Source organism: Artemia sp. Qi Xiang Cuo, chromosome 16 (assembly GCF_049724085.1).
Source record: "Artemia sp. Qi Xiang Cuo chromosome 16, ASM4972408v1, whole genome shotgun sequence".
Taxonomy (NCBI): domain Eukaryota; kingdom Metazoa; phylum Arthropoda; class Branchiopoda; order Anostraca; family Artemiidae; genus Artemia; species Artemia sp. Qi Xiang Cuo.
The window spans coordinates 28,009,352-28,035,319 of NC_142809.1; the positions used below are offsets into that span (position 1 = coordinate 28,009,352).

General features: G+C 34.5%; 1 protein-coding gene across 1 annotated transcript in view; it reads right to left on the minus strand.

Moving 5' to 3' along the window:
* Positions 1–25,968, minus strand: part of SWIP (strumpellin and WASH-interacting protein) — a 190,506-nt gene that overhangs the window by 17,511 nt on the left and 147,027 nt on the right. Inside the window, exons 16-18 of the mRNA XM_089102346.1 lie at positions 16,671–16,941; positions 14,140–14,360; positions 7,945–8,125 (exon numbers count right to left, since the gene is read on the minus strand). Coding sequence (XP_088958472.1) covers positions 7,945–8,125; positions 14,140–14,360; positions 16,671–16,941 — 673 coding nt within the window. The remainder of the gene's footprint in view (positions 1–7,944; positions 8,126–14,139; positions 14,361–16,670; positions 16,942–25,968) is intronic.

Sequence of the window (25,968 nt, forward strand, 5' to 3'; positions counted from 1 at the left end):
TGAAGGGTCCGGAAATTATGCTGAAAGCAATGAGAGGGAGAATCCCCCCCCCAACGCCCCTCCTTTCCCAAACCACCATCGATCCACAGTTTGGTCTGGTCAGTTCGTCCAACGTAGCTGAAAGGTCTGGAAGTTATGTCTTTGAGGATGACAACCCTCCCCCCCTAACCCTCATGACAAAAGTCGTAAGTTATGCCCTTGGAGCATATAACGTTTTTATAGAAAGTTTTGCCGTAGAAGCTTCAAAAAGGGCTCATTTGATTGTAAATTGAGAGGACTATTGCCTTTTTTATTAGTCAAAACTGATCAGAGGGCAAATGTCTCCCTTCACGCCCATCATTTCCCCAAACACTTAGAATCGAAATTTTGATATAGCCATTTTGTTAAGCCTATTAAAAAGGTCAGGAAATTATGTCTTTGAGGATAAAAAATCCCCCCAGCCCTCAGTACAAGGGTTGACACCGAACATGTGAGCGAATCAATGGAAATCAACCTGGATAGCGAGAATCAAAACGTGTCAAAATTGAAAGTAATAGGGATCATAATTGGGTTTGGGATTTTGACATGGATAAGGTCATCAATGCCTACCATACCTTTGTTAAAAAAAAGGTTCGGCAATATGTATTTCATAATGACGAAAGATAAGCCGAGGTAAAACGAACCAAACAAACTGAAAATGATAGCGATGATAATTGGGTTTTGAATTTTGAAATGGATAATCAATGCCTACCATACCTTTGAAAATCAAAAGCATGGACTAGATAAATCGTTGGAAGAAAAATAAGTGTTTGTCCCACCCCCTGGACAATTAAAGAAACAAAGGTTCGGCGATATATCTTTCATAATGACAAAATACAAGCCCCGGCAAAAGAAGAAGTTTTTGTCCCACCACCTGAACAATTAAAAGAAACAAAGGTGGTCGTTAACGTTTTCCATACCTTTGAAAATCAAAAACCTGAACTAGATAAATCGTTGGAAGAAAAAGAAGTTTTTGTCCCATCAACTGATCAATGGAAAGAAACACAGGATTTGCAATATGTCATTCATAATAACAAAAGGCAACTCGAGGCAAAAGTTAAAGGCCCAGTAAAAAAAATGTAATTCAACAAAGGCTCCACGTCTAATTAAGGATCCATTGGGACGCCGTGACATACATAAAAGGCTCAATTTGTCTACGTCTCGAATATCAGCAACAGTGAGAATCTATATACAGAGGCTTGCCGCGTGCCGAGTACCAGAACCCGGTACCATATTTATATATGTTAAATGTATATTATATATATATATATTTATTATTAAATATATTTTTTGAATATATATATACATATATATATATATATATATATATATATATATATATATATATATATATATATATATATATATATATATATATATATATATATATATATATATATATATATATATATATATATATATATATATTATATATATATATATATATATATATATATATATATATATATATATATATATATATATATATATATATATATATCAAATATATCAAATTATACTAAATAATATTTAAATTGTACTAAAAAAGCTGGGAGAGATAGGCATGTTTTTGTTTAGGGACACAGGATTGTATCAAAACCCAATTTCGTATTTGTTTTTCCCCATCAGACAAATATTATTGGTGTTGTCGTCCCTAAAACTTAGAAAGTTAGGGAGTATAAGCACCATACGTTTTCGATTTTTAGATAAAAATATACACAGGATATTTTTTCTTTAAAAAATTTTTCAATTTAACGTCATTTTCACTTTTTGAGGCTTGTCTCCTCATCACTACCGCGATAAGTAGGTGTTGACTTTGTTTTTATTATATGGTCATCAGAATGGTTGAGACATTACAACATCACCTAATCCATAAAGGCTGTATTTCACATTTTCAAATACGTGAAATGATTCTGAAATGTGAATCCGACATAACCTTTATTCGTGACAGCAACGATACATGCCCAAAATTTTACATCGCTCGACTGTGACAACGTAAATACATCATCTACAGAAACATCACTAATCAAGGCCTCTGGAAGCAAAAAAAGTGCCTATTCTTATATATCAATTATAATTTTTTATTTTCTGTAACCACCTTCACTTATTGGTAGCGTAACCTTAACTGCTATTACGAAGTGGAAAAATATTAATTTGATTTAAGACTGACTTTTCTATTCAACAGCAAAGGTTGACGATTCAATGATTTTTATGAATTATTATGTTCAGCTTGGCTTAATACTTGAATTTATGTCCTCCGTCAGATAAAAAAGAAAACAATTAAATTCAAACAAAAGGCGTCCTTCAAGGATTAAAAAAGTACTCCAAAAGCTAGACAAAAACAAATAATGACATTAATTACTTATTATTCACGTTGTCAGGAAATCTTGATTGGCAAGAGTACAAGAAAATAGAAATTATATCAAAACAAAATACATGTTTCATTAAAAAGAAAAACAATACTGAGAATCAAATTTACCATTACTCAATTATTACAAGGTCAAACTGTCGCATTCAGCTTCATGTCAGGGAAAAAACATGAAAATAGTTGGTTCTTTGGGGATTTAAAGTAGCTCTCTTAGCAATTAATAACTACTAGCACTATAAGCAGTATAGCACCAGTACAGCTAGCACCGGTTGAATATGAAAAAGGCAAAGTCACCTTACAACAATAGCTCGTTAGAATTTGCACTTCTCTCCGGGGAATTTAAATGAATTTGGAGCTGAAATGTCCAGCTAACCCACGAGAGGCTGATTCTATCATCACCAATACTTTAAGCATCAATGCCATAATGCTAATAAACATCCCATAGCCCACTTCGATAAAATCCTAAGAAATAATTTTAGAAAACAACATCTCCAGAATTTCTCACTATTTTTCCAGGAATCTTGTCAACCAAAGGGTTGACAAGATTTCTTTGTTGACACCAGAAAGGTATCAAGCCAAACTTCAAAACAAATAGAAAATACAGCAGACACTAGATTCCAACACTGCTTGAAATGTCACAGTAGCTGTGACCCATTAGTGACAGTTGCGGAATGAAATCTGGGACGATGTCTTGTGGGGAAAAACATTTATGTTGCGCTTCCCGTTTGATATCGATCGTGGACTCAACTAACTCCAAAAACAAATTTCATGTGCATGAAGAAGCGATAAAACAGACATACTGAAGACTTCTTTTCAAACATCCATGTGCTCAAAAAATTTTTATTCAAATTAAGTATATGACAACCTTAGACGATTTCCTGTGGTAATTTCTAGACCACACTGTATTTCACTCTAAAAACAAATAGATTATCAATCAAAAAGAGAGTAGGACCTAATATAGAGCTGTGAGGATACAAAAATTGACTATATTCTTATTCGTAAGATTTCCGTTTTAATAAGTGTGTTAGTCAGGTAGGACCAGGTCCCAAATTAATAGAAGTGATTTTTCAAAGATATACATACAGTCCAACTAAGCTTTAAAATAGACTTAGTTCAAACACAAGGCAAGTAGTTAATTTCGATCAGCATAATCTCGAGCTACATATGGAGCTGCTGAATAGGCATACCTTTGAAATCACAAGATGTACCTAATTTCATACCCCTAAATTTGAGAACCATTGGTAATTTATCACCTAGTTTAGGAAAAACATGAATATTACTACTCATACATAATAAATAGACGCAATGATGTTAAAACTTTCACTTTTGTCAAAAAGTGTAAACACTTTTACTTTTTTTTGTTACTCCTAGAGAATCTTAAGACAGTTTGCCTTGCTGCAAACCTAAGATTCTTTTATTCGATGCGTAAATGATACATTTAAATAATAAGTTTGTTATTTCAGAGTACATTTTTAATAAAATATAGTTATGCATATTGTGCGAGTCAATTGCTCAGAGGTTGAAAAAATCTCTTTTTTTTCTAATACATGGGACAGAGCTTCTATGATTAAATCGTTCTTCAATTTGCAAATCTCCTATATAGTCTCCCCTGTACAGTCATTCGTCTTAATCATTTAGAACTGTCTTATCTTCTAATCTTTCCTGGAACTTTATAATGGAAACCCCTGGGCCGGTCTTAGGGCTACTCATACCAAAAAACTACAAATTCGTAAAATTTTTCTTTTAGTTTTATTCTTTCATAATTGTAGAATTATGAAATGTTCCGCATGTTCGTCAATATTGCCACATTAAACCGTAAAAATAAATAAGCAAAACTGATTAGTTAAATCTGGAACCGCTTTTGTCTGGGATAAAAATTATTCCGGGATAAAAAAACACTTTTGAGCCACAGGTTGTGCTTAAAAAATAATTTTTTAAAATAAGGAGGACATTAAAAAAAAAAAAAAAAAAAAAAAAATTGTCTCCTGGGTCCAAATTAGGTCTATTCATACCCGAACCTTAAGATTGTCTTAGATTTTTTTTAGTTGTTTTAAAATTATGAAATTTTTAGGGCAGCATCATATTTCCGTCATTGCTGCCATTTTGATCCGTGGAAATTGATAAGCGAAACAAATTGGTTAAATTCAACTACACTTTTTGTCATTAAAAATCAAAAATTCAACTAAAAAATTCATTACATATCTGTTGATTCCCAACAGGAGAGAGGGGGAGGGGGTGTTCACTGGATGCTTTGACAAGGAGGAGAACTCAAAGCCACAAAAAGTGTATGTTTATTGTTTCGTGTTGAAAAAATTTGTCTTAAGTACTACAGAAAATTTTGTATTTTGGTAAACTTGTTCGTCTATTTTGAATTTTCAGGCGATATAAAGGTTGAAAAATCACCAAGTTGCTGCTTAAAACTAGATATTTGAGTAAAGAATGCGACTTTAAACGCTATTTTTCGGCTTTTTTTTCTCTTGTAGAATAAGTAAATTCAAGTAGCTTCAGTAAATTCTCAAGAAATAGTACAATTAAGATTGTTAAGATTAAGATTTACAATTAAGATTAAGATTGTCCACTGTATTAGTAATAAAACCCACCGAAGTAAAATCCACAGTATTAACAATTCCTGCCTTAGTCATATGCAAAATAGAGGGTCAAGCCACATCCCAGAAGTTCATTGCCCCAACCCCCCAGAAAATATTCAAAAAGTTTTTTCCTTGCGGGAAAATAACCCTGGGATTCTCACTGGCTTCAGCAAAATTATGCATGATTTCTATTATTTGTTAGTTTTTATCCTGTATACTAGAATACTGCTTTAATATGGATTAAGCCCCCCCCCCCCCTCAAATTCTAAATTTAAAAAAAGTATCCCAAGTATTGCAAAAAATCCATTTTGATTTTTTTTGCATGACAAGTATTGAAAAATATCATCAATTTGCTATTTTAAGCTGCGCATTTCAGTATTTACCGCGACTTAAAAAAAATTTTTTTGCCTGGCAAAATTCTGTAAAATCAATGAGCCCCCCTCTAAAAAATAGTAAAATTCAAGACTTCTTTTTAATCCATTTATGGTATTAACAACTTTAATAATTCTGTCTATTCTCTATTCTACTCTGTTTTCATTTTTTAAATCTCTGTTGATGTACAACAATCCTATATACATACTACTGCTGTAAAAATTCTGTAAAATCAATGAGCCCCCTTCTAAAAAATAGTAAAATTCAAGACTTCTTTTTAATCTATTTATGGTATTAACAACTTCAATAATTCTGTCTATTCTCTGTTCTACTCTGTTTCTATTTTTTTAAACCTCTGTTGATCTACAATAATCATATACATACTACTGCTTCAATATGGATACAGATAGAAACCATGAAATCAACATCTATTATCCATCAAGACCCCTCCCATAAATAAATATAGGCACACAGAAGAGAAGGCCCAGGCCTAGGTCCTCAAAAGCCGAAAAAATCGAGAAGAACTTAAATTTATAGACACAAAATGTAAGAATTTATCGTTTAAGTCGTCTGTATTTTCACTGCCTGTTTTTCCCAGGATACATCCTTCCCTCAGCCTCGTTAAATAATTGCTGCATAACCTTGAATAAATTTTCATATTTTTGGATAGAAGAAAAATATAGAAGAACTTTGTCGGTAGGAGTCAAAATAAGAGCATTCTATAACAATAAGCTGAAATCTTATGCCCGTAGACCTAGAAAGTCACTAGGAAGCCCTTTTTAAAGATTCAACATAAACTTTACGGTCAAGACAAACAAACAATTCAATGGTGCCATATATTTTGAGCTTAGTTTTCGCTAATTTTTACATTACCTTACTTCTTTTTTCAATTTGGCGCCCGTTACTACTAAAAACTACAAAACTACACGTGGAGATTCTTTTCAATAAAACTTGAATTTGATATTTTCCCAATGTTTTAAAGATATATAGTTGTGTAAAAACAAAGTGAAGCAACGGCACTAAATTTCATAGTCCAAACCGGTGGCGCTGATCTCTGTCCCATAGCCCTTCAGTCAGGAAGGGCAATGAGGTAGTAAGGGGCCAGTCACTTTGTGCTTTTGCATATCTTTCCTGTTTGCCTTCCCCAAAATCCAAGTAAACATTTAGATCTGGGTTGACTCTGGCTGAGCTTACGGAGTCACACCACTGACCCCTGTTCCATGAAACAAGAATGTATATGGTTGTGTAAGTCTGCAGTTAATCAATTCAAACGAGTAGACTTCATTTTGGCTATACTTGGTACTTTAATAGTTTTTTGTCTTTGTACTTTTCTTGTATTTCACCTTGCCGATATTTTTCAATCTTTATAAAGCCTAGAAGAACTGATGCTACAAATATTAATGTTTTAGCTTATCCCATTTCTCAAAATAAACAGAATAGTAAGGGTAGCATCGTTTTTCATTGCGATTGTTCTTTATAAATTATATAGAAACAGCACGGTAAACTAATTCTTACTTAACATCTGAGTCTCGAATCCCAGTTGAGGCGGAAAACACCTTGTCCTGCTGCAAGATCAATAAGAGATACAGAGACAATATGATAATTTATTTCGCTTGTTTCAAGATTTGATCCCCTGAAAAACAGTTTTGTTTAGATCCACTTTTAAATTTTATATTTTAGACTTACGGTCAAGAAAAATTACTATTTCGTACGCTTTATGTGTATTTACAAAGTATTTTAGAATTCCGTACACCTTTTAAAATTACTTACAACGTACTCTGTCTTTGTTCATGAGGATTTACTGAAGTAGAATGGAGATTATCACAATGAAAATGATGGAAACATTTTGAATTGCCCAGCAATAAATTGTTTTTTAAGAGGCAATTTGAATAAGTGAATACTAAAAAGTCTTTAAGTGAGATTTCTTACTGAGAACACCATGGCGAAGCCATGCCTCATATCTGATGGCTTTATACTCTAGGGGAGAGGCATATGCCTCTCCTTTTCTCATCAAAGGTGGGCATTTTCACAGGAAAATTGGGAAAATACCTAAAACGTGACCCCTCCTTGCATTTTGAAAAATACATTTCACTCCCCTCTCCCTCCCAAGTGTTCGTTATTTGACACCACTAAACATGGAAGCAAATATGAAAAAGCTGTTTAATATTTTTGAGGCAAGGTAAAAATGCATTAAAAAAAACAGCAATTTAAGTTGTATTTGAAATTTAGCAATTGTTCGTTTTATGAACTTGACCAATTCGGCACATGAACAATTTACTAATTAAGAATCGTTTCAGATTTTCTATAAATATCTTTTGTAGTATAAAAAATATAATTCTTCCAAAGTAGTCTAACTTGATTCATAATTGGCGAGTAATAGTCAAAATGAGCACTATTCGTCTCACTGGCAACTAATGTAGTAATTTTCTTTTTTTTAATGTAATTTCTGCACAGTTTGTATTAGGTTGAACTACATTCGCCAAAACTGAAACTCAAGTAAATTCTTACACAGTATTATATAAAACTTGTGTGAGGTAGGAAAAACAATGAAATTCAGACATCCCCAGGTAGTGAAAGACATGAGAAAAGGAGACCTACCCATAACAAAACCATCATCAGTAAAGAAAGCATTCTCTTTGTCTTTTCGCTGCAGCTTTTCTTTCCCATTTCGAAGCTGTTCAACATAGCTAATAGTCAAAGGCGGTACAATCAGGTAAAATAACCTCAAGTGAGTGTGTTTCTTATCTCTGAATGCCTCTGCAAACGCCTGAACCAAAAGCTAGAAGAGAAGGTATCTGAAAAAAGTCTAATTGTAAAAAAACAAAAAAAAAACAACATAATACTGAGGTGGACATGACCCTTTGCAACTCGGCTCCGGTAGTTAAAAATATGTTGTGTAATATGTATAATATATTTTTTAATACATTATGTACTATATTAATATCTGTCAATGTAAAAAAAATCTAACAAGAATCTAACTATTTAAAAAATATTCCACTCGGTTTCACCTGCCTATTCTTGCCCCTACCAACCACTGTGAAACTAAATAAGGTGTAAAATATCCGTCCATTCTATTAAAACATACCGTGATAGCATCTATTTTACGTGGCCTATTTACGCAATTTAGGTCTTTATCCTAGGGGCTGTCAGTCGCCACTAAGGACACATTATAGACAATTCCACCATATTCATTAAAATGCATATCTTGAAATTCTTACCTAACGCCAGGTGGGGTTATGGGGGTCAGGCCTATGACACTGAAGGGGTATCAGGTCACCTTCCAATTGGTTTGGGTCCATAAAATGACTTAAAAATTAAGACAACTTGCTGTTTACTACCTCAATGCTGTTGCTTAAAAAAAAAAAAAAAAACTTATAATCTCATCCGACTCACTTATTTATCCAACAAGAAAAACCAATTGCACGCTACTGCCAGAGGTTGAATTTCAAACGAATAACTTCTTATTTCTCGACATCCACCATGCTAGACAGAGAAACTGCGTATTTCTCGGAAGAACAATTGGTCCTCCGCCATGCTATGGTATCACCCGATATCCACCATTTAGAATAGTATATACATAGACATTGTTTTCAAAATTTGAAAGGAATGATCCAGTCAGCCTGAAGCTTGTGGAACAAACCCTGAGACAAACTTATTGTAACTTCAATTGTTTAATGTCTTTGGGCGCATTTACCCCAACCCCTCCTACAAAAAAGTTTTGCGTGCGTGCATGCCCCAAACATATATATTATTTTGGAGCTTAGGAACTTGTTTAATTTGTTGTCTTCTTGTAGGCTAGCCTATGCCTTAATGATGGAGCCACACGAGAGGAATATTGATATTTTAGGTTTTGGGTGATCAGCAAGCACTAGAAGGTTCGAAAAGGTAGTCTAATGTAATCGATCATGTTGAATACAAATGGGTGCTACATCCCCATTTCCTCAAATTCCCTAAAAATCGATCCTAACTGGCCACAATTCCCGTTAAATTAGTAAAAAATCCAAACTGCTCCAAAATTGTTTTATTTCTTGCCTCTCAGTTGTAATCTTTAGGAATTGAAGAAAAAGATAACGTAATTTATAGCGTCTTGGAAAAATATTGATCCATCTTGAAAATTTGCCTCCGCAAAGTGTATCTTCAAAATGAGTGATCTAGAAATTCTCTAACCTTTTCATATTTGAACTATAAGCGAAGAAGCAGAGTGACCGAATTTTTAGCTCGGATAGCCATAGGCATATATATAGCACAAACGTGTCTGTCCTGGTAGATCTCCTTGACTTGGCTGAATAGAAAAACTCTGTCAAAGCAATAGAATCTATGGATGAGCATGGCGTTGCTACTTAAATGGAGCCTGATGCAAGCAAAGTTTTACGTGGAGCCTGATGTAAAGAAAGTATTGACGGTAAGTTTTACGTTTGAAACTTATAACAAAGTAGAAATTTCAAAAATAAATTTGGAAAATGGAATAGAAACCCTTCCCTGTCATCTTTAAATCATATTCAGCAAGGAAAGTTTGGCAGTATGTACCTAAAGCAAAAAATGCAGGTGACAGCAAAATACAGAAATCTCATTGGTTTGCCAGTTGATCAGACTGTTCCCATTTCAGACTTTTTTACGATCTGGCTTCTTTGTAGAGCGTTGCCAACGCAGCTTATGAAAGTGTCAAGTGTCTCAGCACAACCTCAGCCATATTTTGGTTTTAAATTTTTTCTCAGCTGCGTGCGACAATAAGACTGATATTTCTACTACCAAGATCGGGTAACCGCCAGCGGTTCCACACTCTCCCTCTAACCCAGCAGTCGTGGAATAGGCCATTGAACATGCCTTAAGATTGAAAAATTCGGTAACATATTCTAACGTTGTCCTCAGAATGGGTGGTCTTTATATATTATTGGATTTTATGGGTGTGATTGGCCACAAGTGCTCTGGTTTCCAAAAGCTGATTAATGAGACTGAAATTCTACTAGGAATCACAAAGAAAGTGGTGAGTGGAAAACTGTATTATAAAGCCTTCGCTGCTTATATTTTATTTTTCGATGCTATATCTGTTCTGTACTGGGAAGCTTTTGCAGATTTTCGTATCAAATTAGAAAGTTAACCGTGCATTACTATTTTCGACGAATTTCAAGGCTTACTGAAGAACTTGAAAATCTCAAGAGAAGTTACTCCCACTGATGAAAACATTCAGTGTCTTAAGAAAAAACTTGCAAAATCGTCCCCCTAGCTGGAAATGTTTGAGAGTTCCCGTGCAAGCTCAAAACCCCACAAGTTCTGGAAACAATGCAAAGAAATAATAATAATTTGGTGGCAGTTTTTATGTAGTAAAAGATCTGGTGACTGGGATGACCGCCTTACCGGAGTGGGCAAATTCATCCTTATTTAGTTGCACGTGGTCACTAGAAACATGCGATACCTCGGGGACACATCAGGCATTCTGTAATTTGCTGTACAATGTGAATAGGCAAAATGCCTGATTCAATTCCATATCCCCTGATCATGCGATAGAATCCATTATCAATTTGGATTCAAAGACAAAGGGTGGAATGACAGAGATTACCATGAATGAATTGGCACTTGTGAACTGGACTATAACACTTCCTTTTTGTGCCTCACTCTCAGCTACATTCAGAGAGATGCTAGGTATTGTGCCTCAAAATGAGTTTGACTCGGCTCACCACCTTCCTGCAGCGGCACAAAGCTGTTGTTAAAGTGAATTTTTTTCTGGAATCCAGGCTTAATCCTTTCTACTGAAGGACTTTATGCTGAAATATGATCTGCTTGAAGGACTGGGCTGGATGCCACGAGCACGAGGATCTCCATACAAATTTGTAGTCTCTAGATAGACACTCAAAGCTAGATGATTGGAATTCGGTGCTATAAAATTCAGAGGCAAAGGCGAAAGTGATTGAACTTTTTTTTTGACGAATTTGAAAACTTATCCATGTGCTACAAGCAGCTTTAAGTTCCTGCCTCTGTAGAGGTTTTCAAGACCGGATGATAGTAGAAATGCTCAGGAGAAGTGGAAATATTTATGGATGCTTTGAACAGCATTTGAGTTTTACCCTAAAGAGGTGGATACTAGATTTGTGTTGCAAAGGGACTGCTTGAGGAGGGGTATCTGTATTGTATATGTCGATTCGAATGACACAGACATAATTGTACTTTTGAAGGACCATTATAAGCTATTCTTTGGATAAACGGAAAAATGGAAAGCTTCTGTCCAATTCAGTGAATATTCAGTTCTGTACATTAGCTTTGCCGGAATTTACCAAACGATCTAGTTTTTTCCATCAGCCTTCTTCATTCAATTTTGGGCTGTGATGCAGTTGGTCTCTAAAGGAAAAAGAATGCTGGCTAAGGCTGTCAAGAAATGGCGATTGCAGGAAGATATTGCTTTACTTATGAAAGAGATAGAGAGGTCAAAGGTTGATCCTTCTGTGCAAGAAAGGTGTCATTTTATTTGCAGGGAAGTCATTGTCACCGTACATGGTAAAGATCCACACCTCCTTATCTCTCCTGACGACTGTCGAGTACAATTACACCCTCGGAAGTGGGAGCTCATATATAACGCTACGAATGCCATTTCAGTCGCGTTTACCTCCAGTCCGCTTTCTCTTTTTTACAAGCAAACCGGCCAAGCCATAGTTTCTAGATCCCATACACTTTGGCTGGATTTTCCAAGATGATGAGGTGAGACCAATAGTGTCCACCCTTAAGGCATTTTTAGATAGAGTGGCCCGTGAGCTTCTTTTTAATTAGATTTTTGCACCGACTATTTGGAATTCACTCCCCTTAGACATCCAGAATTCATATAATCTTATATCCTTTAAGCGAGCAGCGAAGGGTCATTACAGAAAGTGTTTAGTGCTGTCCTCCTCCAGGTTTAATTTTTCTCCCCATTTTTACTTTCCCTTCTTTTTTCTCTTTTCCTATTTTTTTTTTTTTTTTTTTTTTTTTTTTTTTTTTTTTAATTACATGAGTATAATTTTATTTACACATAATTTACAAAAAACAAACGCCAAGGAGCCTTTCGGTTCCTTAGGCCAACTCCAACTTCCAACACAGTTTTCAATATAAATAGACAAAAACAAAACAATATCCGCCGCCGACGGGCTAACAAAACAATACAACCAAAAATTCCATTATGGCACTACTAAAGAAAAGAAAAAAAAAATCAGACAAATTGATAAATATTATTGCAAAAATCCGTCAATTTTCCCCGGAAACTACTTCGGTCATGCTCACGCACAACCCCAATTGGTAAATGACTCCAGGAGCTCGGCAAAACATGCCGAGCAGAGAACTGTGACCGGGTTGTTTCACACTGCGGCCGCCGAAATGCATCTGCATTTCTTGTATTATAACTGTGAAGATCCACACCAGTTATAAAAATGTCATTAAAACATTCTGAGTAAGGTTATTAATAATATCAAACATTACCATAGATCGAACAAAGGAATATACCTGCTAGAGGAAGAATTTTCAGTTTCAAATACACATTTCTCACCAAATCTCTCGGTCCATAATTTGCTAAAATCCTAATGGCAGAATTCTGCAAAGCTCTAAGGCGTTTCAGATGGGATTGAAAAGTTGAAGACCATACCGAACAACAATGTAAAAGGTAACAATGGACAAGTGAAAAATACAAAAGTCTAAGGACAATTTTAGGACAAATGTGCTTCAATTTCCTAATAATTCCAACATTATGGGCAATTTTAGATGTTATACAATTTAAATGATCTGAAGAACTAAGCGTCTCATTTACAATAATGCCTAAATACCTAGTCGAGTGCACTCTATTATTGCTTTCTCTCTCTTATTCTTTTTTTTACCTCTAAAGTTGAAACCATAGGTTGATTTATTTACTGGTTTACTTTTCTCTCTTTTTTTCTTGTTGATACGTTCAGTTAATTTGTTGTTTCTGTTTATTTTTAACTAATATTAGTTAATGTTCTGTGGGCTTTCCTGGCAGGAATGCTGTGTAAGTTATGTATTTTGTTTTTAAATAAAGGTAAATGAAACTGAAACTGAGAACTCCTCGTGCAAGCGGTGTACAGAAAATTAGTCATGCACAGGAAATTGACCATGGGATTTACTTTGTGGCTTGGTGACAAATGATTGAATGCTTCTTTTATGCTCTACAATTAATTTTTCTCTCTGTAATCTCTGTAATTTTCAAAGTTTCTTCTATCTATAATCCAGACTCGGGTGGAAAAATTTGACATGCTGAGCTAGTATATTTTAAAGTTTGTTTGTTAATAAGTACATTATACGAAATAGCTAGCAGTCGCCATTAGAAGTAGTCATAGTATAACTTTCCGTTACTCACCAAATAGGCTACTTGAATATTAAGGCAATTTTTTTTAGGATGAAAATAACAAAGTTGCAAGTTTAAAGCTCATCAGCATTGCGGGTCACTTGTAATCGGTGGTATCAATCACCATAGGCTGTGTGATCATTGTTGAAAGTTTTTGCAAAACGTATTGTTTAAGAGCAAAAAACGTGATTTTTTTTCAAATTTCGGAGACTAGCACCTTTTGGCCGAGTATATAACGCTCATATCCGAAATCACCGAAATCGATTACCCCACATTTCATTGTTAAACCTTCTGCTGCTCACTGATCACCTACTAGTCACATTTTTGGCAAGTGGCTTCCTGACTACCTGTTACTTTTCGGATTTGTTTTTATGTATACATGCTATGTCAAGTAATTATTAGAAAACTGAAAAACTTTAATATTTGCAAAATGACTACAAAACATAAAACATAACTAAGAAATAAATAGACTTTACCTGAAGAAAGTCGGAACCACCTTCAAAGTTTTTAGTGATATTTCCCAATGTACTTTCTAGCTCACTAGCTGCATCCGCGGTTGAACTAGAAAATCCTTTCTCGTCTAATGCTGAATTTAATCCTGCGATAGAGTAGAGTAGAGAAGGTAAAACCTCACTAGTAGATGCAGAACAATGAAGGTTACCAGAGCGAAGCATTCTTGCATAGCCCATCACATTCCCTAAGAATAAACAAGGGACACAATAAAATACAGAAGCAACAGAGAAATGATGATAAAAATAACGCATAAAATAAAGAATCAGGGGATGATACAGCCTATGATAGCTAAAGGGCTCCGTTCCATTTCAAATCGGTTAATTTCCGTACGTTCAAATAGATTTAATAAAAGGTTTAAAAATGTATTCTGAAAACTAATGCTTAGCTAAATCTGTTTATACTAAATAGAGTGTTTCAATCATAATCATAAATCCAATTAAATTTTCGTTTTCTAATTAAACATTCTCTCTCTTTCTCTCTGACTCCAAAAGATGTGAAGAGGATAATACTTTTTAATCCCCCTGCTCCCACCATGGGCACCCATATGGGGGGGGGGGGGCAGAGGGGGCTCCATCCCCCCCTGGCTGAATGATGCTTCCGTATATTTTGTATTTTGTTTTGAGATTTCTATTATACAACATTGGAAGTGCCGATTAGACCAGCTAAGCCCCCCCCTTAAAATTCACCTTATGGGCGCCAATACCTCCGACTAAGCCATCCAATCAGGTCCCTACTTTCTACCAGTTCAGGTGACACCCAACATACACTTCCTGTAGATATGATGGAAAAAGTTGAAGAGCCTCTTCTCTATCTCCCTAAAATTATCAGATAGGGTTCGGATCCGAAAAGGAAATAAAGCGAAAATTAATACTCATGTTTTACCAATGTTTGTTGAAGCTCAATAACTCGTTTTAGGAGATATAGAGATCACACCTCACCCATTGCCCTTAAAGGCAGCATGATATTTGAATTAAAAGGAATTCCTCGTCTCTGTTTTACGATTCTCTTATTATAAAAAATTTACGAAGTTAAAATGTTCAAAATCTTTGCTAGTGCACCTCTGAATTTTTTTTTTTTTTTTTTTTGACAGTTTTGTTTAAGCCATAATGCCAAAACACTTTTAAATGAACCCTTAAATACTTATAAATTTCCATAAAAAATCAGAACGAACTTCTTTTCACTTATAGATTTGGAATTAATTAAATTGTATAGGGATTTTAAACAATTAACGCTACTTTGAGTTGATCAAATTTTTTATAGGATTTTCTGACAGGCAGAAAATTCTATTAACATTCTAATTGCCTCAAATTAGCGCTAACTAAATCGCAGTATTAGTCAGATTTCAATGTAAATGGGCATTAGCCAATTTGATCCATTTTGTAGCATGTACAACCTCCTGCAGTTGAAGTCCCATGACAACTGACTTTAAGGTTCCAATGCTTATAAGTTTCGACAAAGAGCTCGTCGGAAACCCTTTCTTAAACAAAGCCTACTTTTTCCTCGTAACGGTTCATATATATTACAGGGACTTTACATATTTTACAGAGGGTTTGAAATCTGAAATTATGGAGTAGTGAAATTTGAAATGCCCAACAAACAGGAACATGACCCTCCGTAAAGTTGTGAAATCTTTACTCCCAAGACCGATGATTATTACAAGCATTTTCGTTGGGTTCATGCATTTTTTTCAGAGATATTTTCAGCTGATACCCAGTATATGATGTAACGCTGGTCAATATGAACGTTAATGAATAAAAAAAACAAATACTTTTCTTATATAGTTTAATCTCTTATTCAAAAATTAAAGAACAATTTTTCTATACCCACAGTTTCAGCAACTTTTGAGAACTTTTCATCTTTAAACAAGTTTAACTGTTTAGGAGGGTTTTCAGATGAAGTTGTTCACGTTAATTCAAAACTGCACAGTATTTTTTCTAGCTCCCGTAGATTTCACGTAGCGATTTGTGCATAAAAAAAAAAGAAATGGTGTTGCATAAGAATTAGGATTAAAAACTTTCTTGGTAATTAAACTTCATTGATTTTAAAAGTTCAGAACTCTAAAAACCTTTGAGACAGTTACACATATGCATTAAAAACTATTATGAATTAGCTATTAGTTGTGGGAAATCCTAAAAATACAAGGAATCCAATCAGTGGCATCAATTGGGGAGAAGAAGGCAGGGGGGTATATAACCCTCTACATTACAAAATTCCTTTTTTGGCGTATTCACTGAAATATGCCTTATTTTTGTATTTTCAATGAAAAAAACTAAAAGAAATTGACCCCCCCCCCTTTAGATTTTGATACTATCATCCCTAATTTTTGCGAACTGACGCCACTGAAACCCATTCGAACCATTCTTTAACCATTAAACGAGTCTAATTTTGTGGACCATTTTTGTTGCCTGGTTTTGTTGATAATGACAGTATAATCAATGAACCCCAACCTGATAGGCGTAAAAATTTTTAATCAAGAGAATGTAACTGTATTTACCAACTTCCGTAATGAGTAGCCTGAACTCATCAAGATAGCTCCTGCCTTCCGTTGTCATACCCAAATTCTTAATTCCCCGGACAAACTTTTCAGCTTTTACATACGGATAAATTATAGTAAATTTTTCGGAAGTTTCAGCAGTGGCGGCTTGCTCTCGGTTTTCCCTTGTCATTTTCAAATCTTTCACCAAACGTGACTTAATTTGGTCGTCGAAAAGGAACTGCGACAGTATTTGAAATTTTTGACGTAAGAATAAGTAAGCATGGTTTACCTAAAAATAAAGAATTAGAATGCAGATGGTACAGTTATTTAATTTAATTTAGTTATTATATTTCAAAATATATAAACGATACTTTGCGAACTGGATCATATGGTAACCAATTTTTTTTAGCCTTATAATGGTAACGACTTCTGTTGCCTCAAAATTTCATAAAGGAAAAATTTAAAAACTTTTCGGAGCCTTTTCACCTGTCTAGCTATAGAGCATGCAAATCGTTAATGTTTGACCCAGAAATAACATATTTATACCAACAGTCGTTTTCCCAAAATAATCTAATCTGTTAATTACGTATAATAATCTATTAGTACGTTGGGACATATGGCAGAGTTTCAAAACCACATCATTATTATATGGGGCCACATTTACAAGGGGTCTATGTCCTCATGCAACCCAAATCAATAGAACGGTTATTCAGCCTTAAAATTAGACAGACTAAGCAAACGCAACATCACTTAGGGCGGAATGCATGGGGCATCCCCTGTCAAACGAAAAGAGCATTAGAACTTATCCCAATTTTTTTAACTATGAATGCAATTTGTATGTTTTTGTACTTGCCTCTCCAGTCTCCAGAAACGAGTCACCCTCCAACTAAATTTCTGCACAAGGGCTTAATTAAAGCTAAGGTTTATTTTAGTAGAATAAAGATCAGTGGCATCACTTCAGAAAACTTTGAGGGCGGCAAAATGTATTTTTCCAAATCTAGGGGGAGGGGCGAAATTGTCGTTTTTTTCAACGAAAATACAAAAATTTTTGTATTTTAATTCTCTTGAATACCCAGGTAAGCTCACTTCAGTATTGAATAAGTTTATTTAACAAACAAATTACATGAATAAATTATTTTCTAAACTGGCCGACGGGGAGCAGGGCTCGATGTGTCGACCAAAAACATAAAAAAAAATTGCCGAAATAACAAATAAAGCATATCAATAATGAAAAAAAAGACACACATGGTAGGTGATAACAGAGGAGGCCACCCCAGCGCGAGAACACCACAACAAATTTCATACTAAAATCCAAATTCACCAATCCCAACATCCAAGCAAAGAACAAATTTTGAAATATATTTTTTCAAAGAAAATCGGCTCTTGAATCTTGGGGACACATCTGTTAAATTAAATTTATTAGCAATATGAGGGATCTGGTATCTGATTGAGAATCTAGCTCTTTCAGATTTAATTGGGGGAAGGCGATACTTCTTGGAGCGGACGTGGTGGGCAGGAGAAATGGGAGTGTCAATTATACCCAGATCATGGAAATAATTTGCCGAAGATTGGATATCATAATACCACATTGCTGTATGCAGGTCTTTCAGTTGTTTGAGATTAAGTATATTGAGAAAAAGATATAAAGTTTGGGTTTCTGAAAGATTTTGAAGCCTCACTGGGCGATGAACAAAAGTACCCAGGGTTCTAACCGCCTTATTTTGAATTATCTGAAGAGGTTGGAGATGGACCATAAATGTGTTGAGGTATATTACAGGGCAATATTTAAAATATGATTCAATTAGAGAATGATATAAAATTTTAAGGATGGAAAAAGCAAATACATGTTTCATTCTATGAAGGCAACCTAAGTTATGGGCAAGTTTCAATCTCAAATAATCAGAATGCTTACGGAAAGATACAAGCTCATCAAGAATAATCCCAAGGTAACGAAATGAATTTACTCTTTTTATCCTTCATTCGTTTACTATTAACTCTTCTATGGTAATTTTATCTACTGCCCGCTGTGACCGCCCAAAAATCATGAATTCAGTTTTAGAAAAGTTCGAAGCCAGGTAGTTACATGCGAACCATTTATTCAAAGAATTCATTGCTATCACCATATTCTCAGCCATTAAACAATTATTACTGCTAATCTACTATCTTGGGGTAAACACCTCGAAAGGTCATTTATATGAATCAAAAATAGTAATGACCCTAATACTGATCCCTAGGGGACTCCAACATCATCAATAACAATATGGCTCGACAGGTTCCCATTAACTTCTACCTGAATTTTTCGACCATGCAAGTAAGATTTTACTAGATCTAAGCCTTTACCTCTAATACCTGCATTATTAATTTTCTCCAATAAAATTTCATGGTTTAGTGTATCAAATGCCTTCTTTATATCATAGAAAAGAGTAGATACATGATTTTCATCATTTAATGAATCATTAATCTCCAAAATTAGCGCTGCAATAGCTTGTTCTGTAGAATGACCCGCTCTGAATCCAAACTGATTTTTAGTAAATAAATTCCTTTTATCAAAATACGAGACAATTCTTTTTTGAATAATTTTTTCAATAACCTTAGATATAGGGGAAAGAATATCTATTGGGCGATAGTTACCTATATCTGTCTTATGACCTTTCTTATGAATTGGAATAACTCGTGTAGATTTCCATACTTCCGGAAAGATCCCTGATGACATAGATGCATTTAAAATATGAAGCAACGGGACGTGAATTACACATGCAAGTTCTTTCTGAATATTTGTGGAGAGCCCATCTAGACCTAGAGAATTACCACTATTTAGATTCATAATTACTTTCTGGCCATCCGCCATCCGAATTTTTGGATGGCGGGAAATATTGTTTATATGGATTAGATGGAGATTCAGCGGATTCCAGTTCAACGGTAGAACTAATATTAGAAAAATAATGACTAAAATATTCTGCAACAACATCCTTCCCCTTCAACTCAACACCATTTTAATTTATGATCACTTCAGGGTGTGGATTTTTAATATTATTTCCAATTTTTTCCTTAATTAATTTCCATGTAGTCCGAGGTGAATCAGATTTTTTAAATGCATTTTCATAAAACATTTTTTCACTTGTTCTGAGAGTTTTAACAAGCAAATTTTTATAATTTTTGAATCGCTGTACATTATGAGCTGAGGGGTATTTCATTTTTATCTTATACAGTCTATTTTTTTCCTTGATAGATTTTAGAAGTGATGGACTTATCCATGGTTGTTTGGGTGAGGTTCCTTTCCGGTGCGTAATTTTAAATGGACAATGAAGGTCCAGTTGTTCATTCAAAATTAGATAAAATATATCTAAAGATATGTTGGGGTCATTCTCATTAATAACTTCACTCCATCCTACATCGCTAAGATTAGATTTCAATTCATTCAGATTTACTTGTGAAAAGTTTCTCCTCTTCATATGATTTTCTTTATTGACTATCTTTTGCGCTTTGAAGTCAGACATTAAAATACAATGGTCAGATGTATCCTCCATAGCCACGAATGTGGCCTCACAAGGATAAGGTGCAAAAATATTATCAATCAGAGAAAAAGAAGAATTTGTTATGCGTGTCGGAATAAAACATACTGGGTTCATGCCATGAGAAAGGTTACATTCTAAAAACTGAAGGACATGTCGGTCAGTTCCTTGCTGGCTTGATAGGAGACATCCTATTAAGTCAATATTGAAGTCCCCAAAGATTAAAAATGGCATTCGAAGATTTGATATCACACTTAACATATTTTCAAATTTATCAATAAAATCTGCCTTATTTGATGAGGGAGGACGATAAATTACAGCAATTAAAAGTTTATCATTATTTGGTAGAAAACATTCAACAATACAGCTTTCAAAAATCATCTCCGTATTCAAATATAAAATTCTTCTTTCAGTCGTGCCGGAATATAATTTTTAACCAGTATTGCTAAACCACCTTGCTTTTGGTGAGTTCTACTTACGTAAAAAAATTGGAAATCACTAATATTAGTTTTTTTTTTGCCGAAATTTCATCTAAAAATGTTTCACAAACTCCAAAAATATCTCTACCAGATTCAAATAAAAAAATCTTAATTGCATCTTTCCCACTCTTTCCTCTACGACAGTTCCGAAAAGATATCCTCTGCGTGTTTGGGTTTTCGTGAACTATTTCACGAGAAGATAAGTATTTATTTGGGGGAATTAAAATCGAGTTTGAAAGTTCCATTTTATCAAGGGCTAGGGGTGTTTAGAATAAATTACTAAAATGGACTGAATTTCTTTCCAATTCCTCCAGCCTAGATGTAGGGATCTCGTGAACTTGACTAACCATTATCATGTACTGATCTCACGCCAAAGAGTACCCCCCCATGCCTCTCCCACAAAAAATTACAAACACTAAAACTCACACTAAATAGATTCTTAATCATAATAATAACACCCAAATACATCAAACCGCACAGAACCCACCACATTTTTTATTTCAACCCAAATAAATATCGAACACTTATACTCACATTATTTAACAAAACTAATCCACTATCATATCAACACAATTAGTCTTAAAAAAAATCATGTATCCATATTTGCGATTCGACCACCATGTTTCCTTTTAAAGTCAGTAATTAGAGCGAAACCTTCACAAACTGTTAGTCGTTCATTCGTTCCATCTCGCCGCTTGATAACTAGGCAGGGGGGGTACACCTTTCGACAACCAAGAGTCAATTCCAAAATCGTGCAATTTTAATTTCACATGAAGCACCCTCTTTCGAACTTCACGAACAGACTTTGGCGCATCATCCGTCAGATATATTTTCTCGAATCCTCCATTTTTTTGTTTTTCAGTTTCTTGGCGTTCTTCAAAATCTCATTCCTGATTAACCTCGATGACAATTAAAATTTCAAGAATTTGGCATTTTCCCTGAAATCCACCAACTTAACTGGGCTTCTGGCTGGGAGATCAAGGCCTTCAATAACAACTTTAGACAGTAATTCCTGTGCTCTTATTTCATCTTGAACTTTCACATTCCACATCACTAAATGTTTATCATTTTCATTACTTTCCAATTTCATCAGAGTAAGCGACATATTGTCGATATGTGATAGAGATTCTTCTATTTTCTATAATATTCGATATTATTCGATAGATAATAAATTCGATAGAGATTCTTCTATTTTCTTCTTTCTCTTTCCCATCCTTTAGAAACTTATCCAAATTCAAATATCAAAGTTCATAAGTTCAGCTCAGAGCAGACTAATTTATCACGGTTAATATTAACTGTTCAACTAGACCAATTCATTGTAATAGGTCCTGGCACGAAGAGCTCTTACTCCGTTGAATGCATTCAGGTAACGTGCCAGTAAAGTGCTAGTTGCTTAGAATTCTACAGATATAAGGGTATATAACAAGTCAGTTTATTTGAAACAGTTTATCAGATATACGCAGCACAAATTGCAAAACAATTATTTTGTTCGCTTCATAAATACGAGGTAATTGCCAAGTAAAATCAAACTCCAGACTCTAGGACAAGGGTCGTTCTTTTACTAGGTAGTCAGACTTAGGTTACCATGAAAGTACCAAGGACATCACAATGAAAATATGTTTTGCCCCCTGGCCCCATCTTAGGTCTATTAATATCTAGAAACCAGAATGTTCTACGATTCTTCTTTTGGTTAATATTATAAAGACTTATAAAATTATAGACTTATAATTATATAAAATTATAAAGACTTTTTGTCTTGAGAAAAGTTCACCGTGTTCCCACAATAGGTAATTTGACAATACTTTTTTTGTTTACATGTTATAAGCCAGTCCAGCGCCCAATGGGCTGGTTCACCCATAAAATCAGATGGTCTATGAACTAGCGTGGGTAAAAAATAATTCATATAAAGGTAGGCGAATAGTCTTATTTTTATCCCGTTATTATGGGAAAGAAAGGTAGAATTAAACGAAATCGAATTGAAGCTGTATTATCGGACCCCGTGATGAACTCTACAAGTAGTTCTGATGGTAGCGATCTCGCTGATTGTCAGAGGTCAATTGCAGAAAATATTATTGAAATCCTGGAAATGGTCCAGTCCATAAATCCGAATATTGAGGCACTCAAGCACTAAGTCTTGGAGATAAAAATTGATTTAAGTGCAGTGACCAATCGTGTAACATCGATAGAAAATAACAATAATTTGCTTGAGAATGAAATTGCAACAGTGAAATCAGAACTTCTGGTTTTGAAGAATATTGTAGCGGGTTAATCGAAGATAGTTAATAAATGTAACGAGGAAGTGAATTCAGTAGTCAGTCAATCGTTTGTTGAAGATAATCGTAATAAAATGTACAACTTATTATTTTGGGGTCTAAATGAAGTACCTATTAAGGATGCTGAGTCTCTGATTTAGGATGTGCTGGTGCATGGATTGTCATTTGATAGCGGAAATTTGCCGTCTTTTAGTGTTGCTCAGTGCTCTAAAAAGTTTGTAAGAATTAAAGTGGGCAATACACAGGTTCGATTTTCTATTTTGAGCAATGCGAAAAAACTTAAAAGGAAACAGTTCAGTGTGTATAAGAATGTTGTTGTTGGCGATGATGTTACGCCTCGTGTGCGCATTGTGCGCAAGAAGCTCCTGGGTATCCGTGAATGTCTAGTGGAATGCTGGGTACCCCCTATCTTGCCCTCTGTTACTTGTGTCAAAAAAGACAACACTGTAGCTAAAATGCCATGGTACAATGCAAAGGATCTGTTGATACCATAAATTGTACATTTTAATTAAGTTTTATTGATGGTTTGTCATGTTAGTTTTGAGTGATCTTACGATGTTGGGGTTTGTGTGAATTACTAAGTTGCGAGTCGTTGCGTCAAGAACTTGATAGATGAATGGGTTACAGGCAATATTTTCCTGGTTCTTCTTTTATTAGCGTTTTTTAAGTTGATCGTTTTTATTTTTCTCTTTCGTGTCTTTTTGTTATCTTTATTATTATTGAAACCATGTACCAAGTTTTCTTTTGGACTTTAATGAAAATGGATAATTATTATCGGGATTACTGAAGCATTAGCCATTTTATTAATCTTGAGGCTTTTAATGTAGATTTTGGAGGTATATTTACGGAGCAGCTACATCGGGGTTGTGATATTGGGATAGCAGGCCGATATAAATATATTAGTTCGAAATGTTTGTTTAGAGATGGAATTCAATCCGAGTATGATGATACGAGAGGCCTCAAAGTCTTCCACCTTATTTGTCAAGGGCTAAATTCTTTTCTTTAATTTTTTAAATGAGATATGTGAACTTTCTGTTTTTCAGGTTATCGGTCTTACTGAAACCTGGCTGAATGACCACAACTCAGCTCTCTCATAAATTCTAGGATAGAATTTATACAATAGGAATGAACAGTTCAGATAACATGGAAGAAATGGAGCATATATTTCAAATGATATCGAGGTTTTGGTAAGATACGACTTAATAGTATATAAGGAAATATTATTTGAACCATTTATTATTTAGTTTAGGTTGCAACCTAAAGATCTAATTCTTATTATATTACACAGGCTGCTTTCTGGCTCTATACCAATCTTTATGGATTATCTGGATAAACAGCTTGTGAAATTACTAACTGGTTCACATCCATTAATGATGCTCGGGGATTTTAATATTGACCTTCAGGAGCTTGATACGAGCATTTCTATGGATTTTTTGCAGCTTCGTATGTCCTATGGTTTATTTCCTACTATTAATATATGCACACGAGCCACCACTTCATCATCGAAGTTTGATGACAATATTTTTTTCAAATGTGGATTTTTTAGCTCCAAGAGTAATTATTACAGATGAATCAGATTATTTTGGGATCTCAACAAGACTTGAGGTTTGTATTCCCCCAAAGCCAGCACCAATAATTCCAAAGAGTCCAATCCCCGTTTTTATCCACAGTAACTTTCAAAAGTTTAAGCAGGAAATAGTAAAAGTCTATTGGAACAGTTTGGTCGATCTTACGGATGATATAACTATGAGCTTTCAAAGTTTTTATGATATGCTGATTTTAATAACAAGCAAGACTTGTATAAAAGCTTGTTCGCTATGAAAAAGAAAGAATCCTTAGAAACCATGGCTGTCGCGTAGCTTGTTACGTTGTATCAATAAAAGAGATCAACTTTATAAGAATTCCTTAAATAATGAAAATGATCCAATTTGTTCAAGAATTTATAAAAATTACAGGAATGTCCTTAAAAAATTACTGAATAATGTTAAAAAAATATTTTAAAAACAAATTCCCTGAAACTTGTGATAACCCTGCAAAAACATGGAAAATAATTAAAAGCGTGATATCGTCAGAAAATTCTATTTTCCCCGATGAAGTAGTAATGCGGAATGGTTTGGCAACAAATAAAACAGAAGAGGTATGTGGTGCTCTTTCTCAACATTTTGCTAATATTTGCGTAACTTTACCTACCGTATTTTACCTCCTAATGATAATCCTCCTTTGAAATTTTTTTTTATGAATACTCCGATTGATATAGATATGTATATAAAACCCTTCTCTCGTGATGAAGTAGAGAAAATTATTTTTGGGATGAAAAGTACATGGGCCGGTAGTGATTCAATTAATCTTCTTGTGTTAAAAACAAATTTTCCTTATATTGCTGATGTTTATACTTCCCTTATTAATGTGTTTGAAACAAGAAAGGTTTCCTGATTGATTGAAAGTTGCTAGGATAACTCCTATTTTTAAAGGCGGTAATAAGAATGATCTTGGAAATTATCGGCCTTTTTCGGTCTTACCTGTTATTTTTCGTGTACTAGAAAAGTGTAGTAACACAAGAATATATGATCATTTGGAACTGCATAAACTGTTAAATCCAATTCACTTTGGTTTCAGGAAGGGTAGAACTACAGAGACGGCATTATCATATATAATTTCGGTAATTAATGGAGCTCTTTATAATAGTCTTAAAGTACCTGGTTTGTTTCTGGATTTGATTAAGGCAATTGACACTGTTGACCACCAAATACTATTGCGAAAATGTAAATTTTATGGACTAAAAAGGGCTACTCCAGTTTTGCTTCATGATTAACTCCATAATAGGGAGCAGTACGTTCACCTTAATGGATTTTCTTCAAGTAAAAGTCTTATTAAATGTGGTGTCCCCCAGGGCTCTGTATGATGTCCTACTCTTTTTTTTATTTTTATTAATGATCTGCCAAATGCTGTTGCAATTACTTCTAGAAATAGGGATTTAGTTGATCCTGCACCTTCTGGGTCCAGGATCACTACACCCTTATTTGCTGATGATGCGACATTGATGTGTGTTGCT